Source organism: Lactuca sativa, chromosome 4 (assembly GCF_002870075.4).
Source record: "Lactuca sativa cultivar Salinas chromosome 4, Lsat_Salinas_v11, whole genome shotgun sequence".
Taxonomy (NCBI): domain Eukaryota; kingdom Viridiplantae; phylum Streptophyta; class Magnoliopsida; order Asterales; family Asteraceae; genus Lactuca; species Lactuca sativa.
This window is the reverse complement of record NC_056626.2, coordinates 385,276,107-385,289,097: the sequence shown is the minus strand read 5'-3', so window position 1 is coordinate 385,289,097 and position 12,991 is coordinate 385,276,107. Positions and strand designations below refer to the sequence as shown.

The window sequence follows — 12,991 nt, the reverse complement described above, 5'->3', positions numbered from 1 at the left end:
TTCAAGTGAGTGCATAGTTACTTTCAGCTTACACATAGATATGAAGTATCTTATATAAATTACGTGTTGTGTGTGCATATTATCTGTATAATTGCTATCTATGTTGGATGAATGATTTTATACATGTTTTAAATAATTTAAACTGTATATGTATTTTGTATCTACAAAATGTGTTGGGTAAAACATGGGTAGATGTAATAGTTGTTGTGTGACAAAATAAAATAACAAGAGGCCTCATTATAGATGTTATTGATGATCCAATTAGCTAGCGGAGTATAGATGAAGACCACAGACTATTCTAGACAGTCTAGTGGAACGATAGCAGGCTCGCAACTTGTAGGTGTTTATTTGAACTGTGTATTTACCAACAATACTTCATCCCCCACATGGTTGCCTTATTTGACATGATTTGCTGAGGAATCCCTAAGTAATGTGTTGTCACCCCGATGAAAGTCCTTAGACTAGGTCCCTTGTGTTAGATGTTTTAGGGACGTAAAGTGAGGATAACGGGAACGGATAATCGAGTTTGTTTGGTTTGATAAAGTTACTAAACTTGTTTATTGTGGGTTGAAAACCCTATGTGCTCATCAGGCTCTCAAGCCTGGCCCACTCAGTTTCTTGTATTACAAGTAGTGGCGCATAAGCATAGATATTTGGATGAGCGATAAGGGATTATAGGCCTGTAAATACAGAATAATGTAGTAAGGCCGATGTTGTAATGTTTATGCTTTTGATCTGTATCGAACATGACATCCCGAGTCTTTTAATGAAATACATTTATTTGTAAATGCTTTTGATAAATCTTTATCATATTTTGTTTTGGGAGAAATTCTGCAACACTTTTACTTAAAATGTTACACTGATTTTCAAACATGCATAACCAAAATCGGACTTTTCTGGCCATGAAAATGGGGATGTCACACTTGCGAAGCTGGCCAATTTACCTGAAAGATCATAAGGATGGTATGGTCAAAATTTTGACTCTGCTTTAGGTAAAGTCCATTGTCTAACTCTATGAAGTCTCTTTTGGAGATTCTTATTACGTGATGTAATGTAATTACATTTTGATGTTTTGGAAGAATCAAAGGAACCCTGAAAAAGGGTATGTTCATTATGATCGTGAATATGGATTTCAATCGCATGGTTCAGTGATCAGAATTTTGAGCTACTGTTTAAGAGTTATGATATATTGCTTAGGAATATATAACAACATGTTTTCATATGTGTTTGCATTGTAAGGATGAGTTTTTCCGCATGTTTTAAAATAAAAGAAAATTTTTGATTTTATTTATTTTAAGTATCCTTACAATGGCATTTGTGAAAAATTGTCATTTATATGATTTCATTAATAACAATATTGGAAAATGGACTTGATTCTTTCGTTTGTGGTAGTGTCATAATTTACCAAATAAGGAAAGATTCTCATCACCCATGTTTTGGTTGGATAGAAACTTGGAATCATGCAACTTGTATTGTATGATGAATGAGAATTTTCATCTTTTGTAAATTAAGACTAATTCCTTGTTCATATCTACACGTGAGTCAAGTGAAGGACTACAGGATCGGGTACACTAGGTTGTGCGTTGGTCAGGTCCACCACAAAGGCTAATAAGGTTATTCATTATGATTTACTAAAATTTAGTAAATATGGTTATGCTTACAAGTTTAAGTGTAATTCTTAAACACTGGAAAGGTTTCAATGATTGTCATAATGAATAAAAAGAATCAAATTAGGTAGAAAGATAATAGTTTCTCCAATCTGAAGAGATAGGAGAGTACTTGAGTATCTTGTTTTATGATTATCTTAGTGATTATAAAAACCATATCATAATTGATCCTCTAAAGACACCTTAGTTCATTTGTTTGGCTAAGGGGAGGAATCATGAACTGTGGAAATGGTCATATCAAAAGATAAACCATACTTCGTTCCAAAACAAGTCGTAGAGTCATACTCTAAGATTGTAACTTGAGTGACATAATTTTAAGAAAGGTTTATAACACTTATCAAATGTAGAGTAACATTTTTCTTACTCTTGTATATTTGAGATTGGTAAGTTGTGATGTTCTCTAAGGTTCGACCTACATCCCTATGATGCAGTCCTAGTATGGAATGGAAGTATGTTCACGAAGGTTTGACCTACATCCATATGATGCAGTCCTAGCAAAGATCGGAAGTAAGTTCATGCAATGGTCTCAAGATGTTTGTCGTTCTTGCTGAGGTATCGGTGGTTGGTGAATAACGTGATCCAACCATTGAAAGAGACTTGGAGATGTCTCCGGAGTTAAATTGCTATAGTCCAATGACTTGACTAGAGCATGTTTCAAATAGACTCCAAAGAAAGTATGATAAGAGTATCCGAATAGAGAACGACATAGAAGTTAGCCGACTGTCAATATCTTTGATATTCATGACGTATAAGTTCGGGAAAAATGACCTTATAAAAAGGTCTTACATCATAACCAGAGAAGATAGTTCCTGACAGTAAAAGACCTAACTAAAGTACTTATAGTACAAGATAGTTTCATAGAAAATGCCACATCGGGCATAGATAGGAACACTGTTGAAAAATGTTCTTATGTAACCTTGTATGTGACCATCACTGAAATAAGATGAACTGTTTTTCTACAATCTAACAAATATTATCAGTTATTTCAGGTTGCATGAATGCGTGATCAAAACGGAAAATACGAAAACACGCGAATGATAGAAAACGCATAGACGAGAAAATTTAGTTGTGCGACTAAACAGTTTCAACAATATATATATATATATATATATATATATATATATATATATATATATATATATATATATATATATATATGTGTGTGTATTATATGTATGTATTATATATATGTTGTATGTTGAAAAGTCAAACAAATGGAAAAGTCTACAAATAAAGGTCAACAAGTCAAAGATGAAGAAGCAAAACCCTATCACACGTTTTTTTCTCTTAGACCTCTACTACAACTTTGACTTCCTAGCTCCTACTACAAGTTGCATGATCAACCCTTCCTTTCAACAAAAAAACTCAAGTGCTTAAGATATTTATTCATTCAAGTATATGTATACATGAGTTTTGTAGTGTTAAAAAGTGTGTGTGAGTGTTCATTTTTCTTTGTAATTCCCTGGAACATAAAACTCTCTCAATCACCAAACAACAAACATCAAGAACATAAAGATCAACAAGTTAAATGAAGAACACTATCAACCATCTTCATCATCTTCATCAAAGGTTCTTCATCAAACTTTAAGATCATCATCTTTACCACCATCACCACTTTATATCAACCTCCTTCCAACCTCAAAATACTCTCCAAACACCCTCCAAAAATCCTCCTTAAACCTCCTCCAAAAACCCTTTCAAATCACCACAACCATCACCACCTTGCTGTTTTTCGACATCATAATTTTCATGTTAGAAAAGAAAAAACCGAGCACAACACATCAAAAATACTACTAGGGAGATTTTCACCATCAATTCTTCAGAACCTTACCTACATTCAGAAATTTTCGTGGACGATTTTGACCACGGGAAACACCAAAGAGACGCGAGAGAGTATTGGCTATCCAGAGAGATTTCTGTTTTCGAGTTCAGAATCTTCATGTTAGAAAACAAAAAACCGAGCACAACACAGCCAAAATACTACTAGGGAGATTTTCACCATCAATTCTTCAGAACCTTACCTACATGTAGAAATTTTCGTGGACGATTTTGACCACGGGAAACCCCAAAGAGACGCGAGAGAGAATTGGCTATCCAGAGAGATTTACTCCGAAAACCTACATCCATCACCACCCAAAGCTCCTTCAACTTCACCATCTTTGTTGCCTTACACCACCAAAATTACAACCTTATTCCACCTCCTAACACCCTCCAAATACCCACTCCAACCTCATCAAATCTCCTCAAACACCCTATACTCGTATACAAATACATCACTCGTGTACTTTGCACTGTTTTGTAAACAACCCATTTACATGAAAATGAACTTTTTACTACTTATCAAATACCGGATTGATCATTGAACAAATATCGACCAGTCGCTCTAAGAGTCCCAATATCGACCAGTCCATTCAAAGAACAAATATCGACCAGTCGTTACATGAGTCCAGTTCAGTTAATTTATTGACGAACCTACTTGATATATATTTATATACTTATATACTTTATTATAGCTTTATGTCATTTAAATATAGTCATTTATATTATTTATAGCTTTATGTTATTTAAATACAGTCATTTATATTATTTATAGCTTTACGTCATTTAAATACAGTCATTTATATTATTATAGCTTTCAGTCATTTATAGTTTTCATATTTATACTTATTCCGCAATTATTATTCTTTATATATATATATATATATATATATATATATATATATATATATATATATATATATATATATATATATATATATCTTATACCTTTAACTCATATATCTGTCACACAGTAACTGGTAGCCGAGCCTTTTGTTGTGGTAATCAGATTTTTATATTTCCAACAATCGGTATCTGAGCTGATATAAAAAGAATAATATCCAACAATTGGTATCAGAGCTTGTGTGATTTACCTTGAAATTTTTGTCGAAAAACTTTTGGTTATAGCGTTTATAAACCTTCCATAAGTTTTTCTTTAAAAATTTTTCATTTTAATATCACTTGTTCGAAATCCTTTAAAAAAAAATTCAAAAAAAATGTCTTTGGCAAATTACTCCAACATGAACTCTGTGTCCATTGCAAATAGCTTAGCATCTGGTTCACGGGCACCCATACTTATTCCTGAAGAGTATAATTCGTGGGTTGGCCGTATGAATCTTCATCTTAACGCTATAAATGAAGATATCTGGAAGTGTGTAGAAGGAACATATGTTACTCCAGAAAATATGGCTACTCTTGCTACGAATCAAGCCACTCAAACCGATATCATAAGAAAGTTGGAACTCCAAGCCAAAAAGGAACTTGTGTCTGGAATACCTCACAGTATTCTAAGTCAAATGGATGACATTATGATGTTAACCGCAAATCAAATTTGGGAAAATTTGAAAAATCGTTTTTGTGGAAATAAAAGAATTATCGGAAACAAAAGAACATCTGTTTTGAATGAATTCGATAATTTCAAAATGCTTTCATCAGAAACTATCCATGATGCTCATGATAGGTTCAATTTGATTATGGTTAAAATGAACAATTTGGGTATCAAAAAGACACAACACGAGATAAATCTCAAGTTTTTAAACAATCTTTTCGAAAGCTGGAAAATGGTTAAACTCATTATTCAGGGAAATCCAGCTATTCATACCAAATCTTTGTACAATTTGTATGGAGAACTTCAATCGTATGAACCCTCGATTGACCCACCAACCATTCCAGCTTTTGGAGGACCACTTGCTCTTGTGTCCACAACTTCTCAAAACCAAACACCTTACAATGATCAAAACTTTAATCATTTTAATCAGACTACATCTTTTCAAAACCAATCCTTCCAGTCTGATTCAAATGATGAAGCAGATTATCAACAACTGTGTGCTTTGGTTGCAAACACAAATCTCCAGAGATTTATCCCAAATCATGGTCAATCAAATTTTAAACCAAATTTTCAAACAAGACCATCTTTTGGACAAAATAACTCAAGTTTTCAACCAAGACCGTCTTTTGGACAAAATAACTCAGGTTTTCAACCAAGACCTTACTTTGGACAAAATTCTCAAAGACCGTCTTTCCAAAATAACTCAAACCAAGGTTTTCAAAACCAGGGATTTCAAAACGATCCCAACTCAGGTCATAATCACAATCCAAACAACAGTTTTCAAAATCAAAACAGAGGTTTCCAAAATCAAGGTTACAACAATCAAAACAATGGTTTTCAAAACAACCAAAATTTTGGATTCCAACAAAACCATTCTCAACCTTCCCAACAAACCCAAACTCAAGCACCTGAAAGACTTCCAAAAAGTGATCATTTGTCACAACTGCAAAGGAACAAATCACTATGCCAGAGAATGCCGAGCCAAAAACAAAACCAAAATCAAAGACTCAGCATACTATGCTCAAAGAGCCGATGAATTGAAGAAACTGGAAAACCAAGAAAAGCAAAAAGCATTGATGGCAATCCATGAACCAAGCGTGGAATACTGGCCAACATCTGATGACGAAGCTGATAATGAACAAGCACAATCAAACTTCTGCTTCGTAGCTGGTGTTGAAATACCTTCAAGAGCTCCAAACGTCATAGAACAGGTATGGTCTATGATCTCAGAACTTGGTTTTTCCAAAACAATTTTTGAGTCCCACATAACCAAAATTGAGACTAGTCTGGAAACTGATCTCAAAACATATCATGACACAATGGTCAATTATGATATTTGCAAATCTGAGTTACAAACCTTGCAACTCAAATTTGGAGAATCAACAAGAACTAAAAGCAAATTGGAAAGAGACGTTGAAAGAAAATCAGAAGATTATAATCACGTCTTGGAACAATTAAATCAGTCCCTAATTCAGAAAAGGGATTTGGAACTAAAAGATCAGTCAATCATTTCTTCTGAAACAAAAGATGTTTTAGAAATGGAAATCCTTCAGTTGAAACAAGACTTTCAAGAATCAACTGATAAATACAATATTCTAAATGAAAAACTGACTGATTCTTTAAAACAAATCAATTCTCTTAAAACCGAGAATAAAAGACTGATATGGAATATGGATTCTATCAAAGTTGCTAGAAAACTAAGTGATGATATTTTCACAAAGGCAAACACCTTAGGAACTGGCAAAATTGATACGAATTATAGACCAGGAATTGGAAGAGAATCCTTTGAAATTGAACAAGCAGAACAGGAAAACATGACGAATTGTGAAAACTCTGAATCTACTCTACCAGATCTTTTCACATCTCTTAATGAGGAAGATTCAGATGACGAAACAGTTATCAACTGTAGTCCAGATGATACTGCTTTCAGTGTTTCCAAAAAGTCTTTCAAAAGAGTTGTAAATTCTGAAACAAACTCTGCCAGTTCTTTAACTCACCAAATCAAACATACCGATGGAACCACTAAACTCAAAAACTTTTTGAATGGAGAAAATTCCTCTTATGAGGATGGTAGTACTTCTATACCAACTGTTTTTCCTACAATGACTTCATCAATTGTTGGAAAAACTAGTCTGGGACAAAAATACTCCAAGAAACAACAAACAAGCAAAAAATCCATTCAAGTCACCAAAACCCCACTTATCATGCCAAACATTTTTGAAAACCAACCAAAGAAACCAGTTAAACCCTACGTCATACCTCATAAACAGGTTTCCAAACAAAAACCAAAACCTTTTCCAAAACCTTTTGAAAACCGCTTTCAAGATATCACTTTTAATCATTCAAGGAACTTTCAAAAACCATCACATCAAAAAGTTTCAAACCATAATCATCAAAAAGCTTTTCAAAACCGCCCATCACATCCCAGATATGAAGAAAACTTTTCAAACAAACCTTCACATCTAGGATATCTTTCACCAAATCACAGATCTTATCAACCCACAGGCTTTCAAAAACAAATCACATTTTGGGTAAACTTAATAGATCAAATCAAACCTCAACCATTCCATTGTCATAAACCAAACCATTACAATAATGTGAAGTCAAATGATAAAAGAAATTCATCAAGCAAAGCACCCAAAATAACAACTGACAAACCAGGACCCATTCAGATTTGGGTACCTAAACTTTCTGTCTGATTGTAGGTACTTAATGCTGGAGAACCCAATGATGATACATGGTATATTGATAGTGGCTGCTCCAAGCATATGACAGGAAACCGGAACTACTTACGTGACTTCAAACCTATACAAACCAATCAAGATGTTACCTTCGGAAACAACATGAAAGCAAAAATCAAAGGTTATGGAAACATAACAAATGGTAATTTTACCATAAAGAAAGTTGCCTTCATCGATGACCTAAAACACAACCTCATCAGTGTTTCTCAACTGTGTGATAACAATCTTGAAGTTCTTTTCACCAAACAACGAAGCTTGATCATGGACGCCAAAACAAAAGATGTTATAGTTGATTCTGACCGTGCCGGAAATATGTATCCACTTGACATGGATCTTATCTACGGTAAACCCGATATATGTCTGCTATCTAAAGCCCCAGCAGATATTAGTTGGTTATGGCACCATCGCCTTTCCCATCTAAACTTTGGGTACATCAACAAATTAATCGGCGATGATCTTGTTCGAGGGCTACCACTCCTGAAGCTTGATAACGAAACTCTTTGTGCTGCATGTGAAAAAGGAAAACTTTCCAGATCCACTCACAAAAGCATCTCAGAATCTAGTGTATCCGAACCACTAGAATTGTTGCACATAGACCTTTGTGGCCCTGCCAAAACCCAAACCATACAAGGGAAGAAGTACATTCTTGTTGTCGTTGATGGTTTCTCGCGCTTTACTTGGGTCTTTTTCTTAAGACTAAAATCAGAAGCACCTGAAGAGATGATCAACTTCATCAAACAAATCGAGCTGAAGCTGAAATGACCTGTTCGAAGAATCCGAAGTGATAATGGTTTAGAGTTCAAAAACAATACTCTAGATTCATTTCTCAAAGACAAAGGAATTGAACATAACTTCTCAGCCCCATACACTCCACAACAGAACGGTGTTGTCGAAAGAAGGAACCGAACTCTATGTGAAGCTGCAAGATCAATGCTTATCTTTGCTGATCTGCCACAATACTTCTGGGCAGAAGCAATAGCCACAACTTGCTACACTCAAAATCGTTCCTTAATCCATAAACATCTTCATAAAACACCATATGAAGTCATTAACAACCGAAAACCAAACATCAAATTTTTCCATATTTTTGGTTGTCGATGCTTCGTAAAGAACAATAAAGATCACCTTTCAAAATTTGAATCAAGGTCGGATGAAGGAATTTTCCTTGGTTACTCATTTTCTTCAGCTGCTTATAGAGTACTGAACAAACGTACCAGAGTAATTGAAGAAAGTACCGATGTTCATTTCGATGAATTTTATGTCAGGAAATTGGATCGTGAACATTTTGGTTCAAAAATGATTGAAAATATTTTTCAAAATCCAATTCAACAAACACCTTCTCCTGACATAGACATTGAAATCGATCTTGATTTACTTTTTGAACAACCAAAAACTGCTTACAATTCTGAACTTCTAAGTACTTTAATTGATCCTACAGGAACACCCAGTGAAGTTATTCCACAAACAAACCAAAATGATGCAGATCAATTCAAGGGGGAACCACCAACACATACTTCCTCTTTGGAACAAACACCAAATCCTCCTTTAAATGCCCAATCCCCAAATATCCAAAACAACCCCAATGCATCATTTATGGGGGAACCTTCAAACCTATTCCAAGATGAAACTCCTGGAGAAGAACAATGGGATACTGAAACTCCAATTATTATAGCGGAAGAGAATCGCTTAATAAAGTGGACCAGAAATCATCCAACTGACCAAATCATCGGAGATCCCAACTTAGCCATTCAGACTAGAGCCGCATCCACAAATGAATGTTTATTTGGAGCCTTTTTATCCACGAATGAACCCAAAACCATACATTCTGCTATAAAAGATCCAGACTGGGTAAAAGCTATGCAAGAAGAGCTAGCAGAATTTGAAAGAAACGACGTATGGAATCTTGTTCCTACTCCACCCGATGTTACTGTTATTGGTTCAAGATGGGTATACAGAAACAAGACTGAAGATCAAGGAATCATTTGTCGAAACAAGGCACGTCTTGTAGTCAAAGGATATTCACAACAAGAAGGAATCGACTACGATGAAACGTATGCCCCAGTTGCTCGAATTGAAGCAATTCGTATCTTTCTTGCATATGCTGCGCATAAGAACTTCAAAGTATTCCAAATGGACGTTAAATGTGCATTCCTACACGGAGAGATAGATCGCGAAGAATACATCCAACAACCACCAGGTTTTGAAGATCCCAAATTTCCAGATCACAGCTTTAAATTACAGAAAGCTGTCTATGGCTTGAAACAAGCACCTCGAGCCTGGTATGCCACGTTGTCAACCTTTCTCGAAGAATCAGGTTTTAAAAGAGGTTCAATCGATCAAATCCTCTTTCGTAAAATATTTAATAAACATCTGTTAATCGTACAAATATATGTTGACGACATTATTTTCGGTTCTACTGATGAATCTTTAAGTGTTAAGTTTGCAGATCTAATGAAGAGCAAATTCGAAATGAGCATGATTGGGGAGATGACTACATTTCTCGGACTTCAAATCAAACAGTCAACCGATGGCATTTTCATCAACCAAGAGAATTATGTCAAAAACCTACTCACTCGCTTTTCAATGGACAAATCAAATACCGCAAAAAATCCAATGGCTTTTGGATACAAAATCGATGCAGACTTAAATGGGAAACCCGTTGACCAGAAAAGATATCGTGGAATGATTGGATCACTCTTATACCTCATTGCCAGCAGACTTGACATCATGTTTTCTACATGTGTGTGTGCTAGATACCAAGCAAATCGTATGGAATCCCATGTAGTTGCTGTGAAACGTATCTTCAAATACCTTAAAGGCACTCCCAAACTCGGCCTTTGGTATCCAGCTAAATCCGATTTTCAGCTAAACGCTTTCACCGACTCAGACTACGGAGGATGCAAGCTAGATAGAAAGAGTACATCTGGTAGCTGTCAATTCTTAGGAGGTAGACTAGTGAGTTGGACTTCAAAGAAACAGACTTGTGTATCCACATCAACAGCAGAAGCTGAATATGTCGCTGCCGCCAGCTGTTGCTCACAAGTCATATGGATGCAAACTCAACTGCATGACTATGGCTTCAAAATCTCACAAATTCCCATATTTTGTGACTCAACCAGTGCAATTGCCATTTCTCACAATCCCGTTCACCATTCCATGACAAAGCACATCGACATTCGATATCACTTTATCAAAGACAACATTCAAAAGGGTCATATCGAACTACACTTCATCAACTCCGAAGATCAAATTGTCGATGTCTTCACTAAGGCTCTCGATGAAACAAAGTTTCAATACTTCCTAGGCCGTCTAGGAATGTTAAATCCAGATAACATCCATCCTTAAACTTTTAACTTTTTTTTGTACAAAAGTGTGTTTACTTTCATTCAAAAAGAAAATTCAAAAACATTTGAAAATTGCTTTCTTTTTCAAAAATACCAAAAAAAATTCAGATAACCAATATTTCCAAAAACATTCAGAAAAACAAATCTTCAAAAATAGAATAAAATACTTGCCATAATAAGCTTTTATAGAACCTTGTGATTAATCTTCTTTTGACTTAATTTTCAGATGCTTATGCTCGATGAAGATTTTAAGTCATATTGATTCTCAATTGGAGTGAAGGTTCAAATCTCCTACTTTTCATAATGTATATAACTTTATTTCCTTCGATTTTATTTCATTATTGATGATTTTAAACAATCAAGGGACATAAGGTTAGGAGGTTCAGATGAAAACAAAAACCCATGTGAGAATTCGTGCCTCGTCAATCTATATCACTGTAGAATTCATTTCTTGTGAGATTAGGTGTGTCACTATTGCTTATAAGGTATATCCGATTATACCTTGTCACAGTCTCATTTTTTCTTAGATATCAAAATAACCAGGGACGATACATTCATTTCTTATATAATAGACAAACTGTCTTTTATGCCACCAATCCCCACCTAGATATAAGCCAACCAAAAATGAACTCTTGAGATCCCGTGATCCATCAACAAGAAAAGACGAAACAAAAAGGATTTCAACAATCACTTATCAAAGATAAACAAAGATCTATCCACATCTAATCTTCAAAGATGAATCAAGATAAAGACGAATCAACAAGAAAGCCATATCATTCACTGAAGAAATACCAACCAAAACAAAAAAAAAAAAACTCTACATTTGGTATTTTTAAACAAAGTTTCAACCAAATGGTTATTTCAAAACAATCATCAAAAGATCCATTGATCTGTTTTTAACCATTTTTCACAAAAAGGGATATCTTAATCCCGCAAGATAGATACTCTCAAAAATCCAAATTTTCTCAAAATGTAGCAAATTCTCGATGCTAAAACAAAATATCTTTTTACAAAAAATCGATATTGATCAACAAAAAGGATACCATCAAGGAAGAGCTGCAACAACAATGGACTTCCCGGGATACTGTAGCCTTCATCAATGAAAGTTCTTAGTTGCAAACTGCACTATGAAAATTGCTAAACCCCTCTACATGTATTTCCCGACGGAGAGAGAGTGAAAGTTAATGGCATGAATGAAGAAACCCACTGAGTAATGCCGAAACCAGTCTTATGTGATTGATTATCTAATAATGAGACTAAGTGACTTTCAAGAAAAGCATAGCTGAACACCTCCAATATGAGTGTGAGTCATCAGAGAGAGATATCACTCATTTTTAGTGATCATTAACTTGTTTTGCTGCCAGAACAACCAAACACCCAAGTGAAGTGTGAGCTATACCTATGAGCGTTCATCTGAATTGACCTGTTAGACCACTTGTCGTCATTAATAATGCTATAAAATCTTAAGAAATTTCTTTAGATACATATATGGCTACCCTTTGATAACCGAACCCGAGACTTTGATTCGGAAACAAATTTCTGAAAATCTTTTACATAAGATATGTTAAACCAAGTCACAAACTTTCAAATCAATTGCTATGGTTTTATATATATCTTATCTGTTGACAAATCTTTTATCTTGAATCTTCAAAAGTTAAACTGTCAATACGATTATATCATATCTGTCCTTATTTCAGCAATGATCACATAGGGGGAAATTGTTGAAAAATGTTCTTATGTAACCTTGTATGTGACCATCACTGAAATAAGATGAACTGTTTTTATACAATCTAACAAATATTATCAGTTATTTCAGGTTGCATGAATGAGTGATCAAAACGGAAAATACGAAAACACGCGAATGACAGAAAA

General features: G+C 34.7%; 1 protein-coding gene across 1 annotated transcript; it reads left to right on the top strand.

Moving 5' to 3' along the window:
- Nucleotides 1–4,702: 4,702 nt before the first annotated feature.
- LOC128133738 (uncharacterized) lies at nucleotides 4,703–8,537 on the top strand. The gene is made up of 4 exons (XM_052771269.1): nucleotides 4,703–5,182; nucleotides 5,288–5,579; nucleotides 5,986–7,124; nucleotides 7,740–8,537. Exons 1-4 carry the CDS (start codon nucleotides 4,703–4,705, stop codon nucleotides 8,535–8,537), a joined length of 2,709 nt encoding a protein of 902 aa, XP_052627229.1.
- The last annotated feature ends 4,454 nt before the right edge of the window (nucleotides 8,538–12,991 follow it).

Coding starts and splice junctions, on each gene's coding strand:
- LOC128133738 (XM_052771269.1), top strand. CDS start 4,703: ATGTCTTTGGCAAATTACTCCAACATGAACTCTGTGTCCATTGCAAAT. Junction 5,183..5,287: donor ATAGGTTCAATTTGATTATG/GTTAAAATGAAC, acceptor CTCATTATTCAG/GGAAATCCAGCTATTCATAC. Junction 7,125..7,739: donor GTAGTACTTCTATACCAACT/GTTTTTCCTACA, acceptor GTCTGATTGTAG/GTACTTAATGCTGGAGAACC.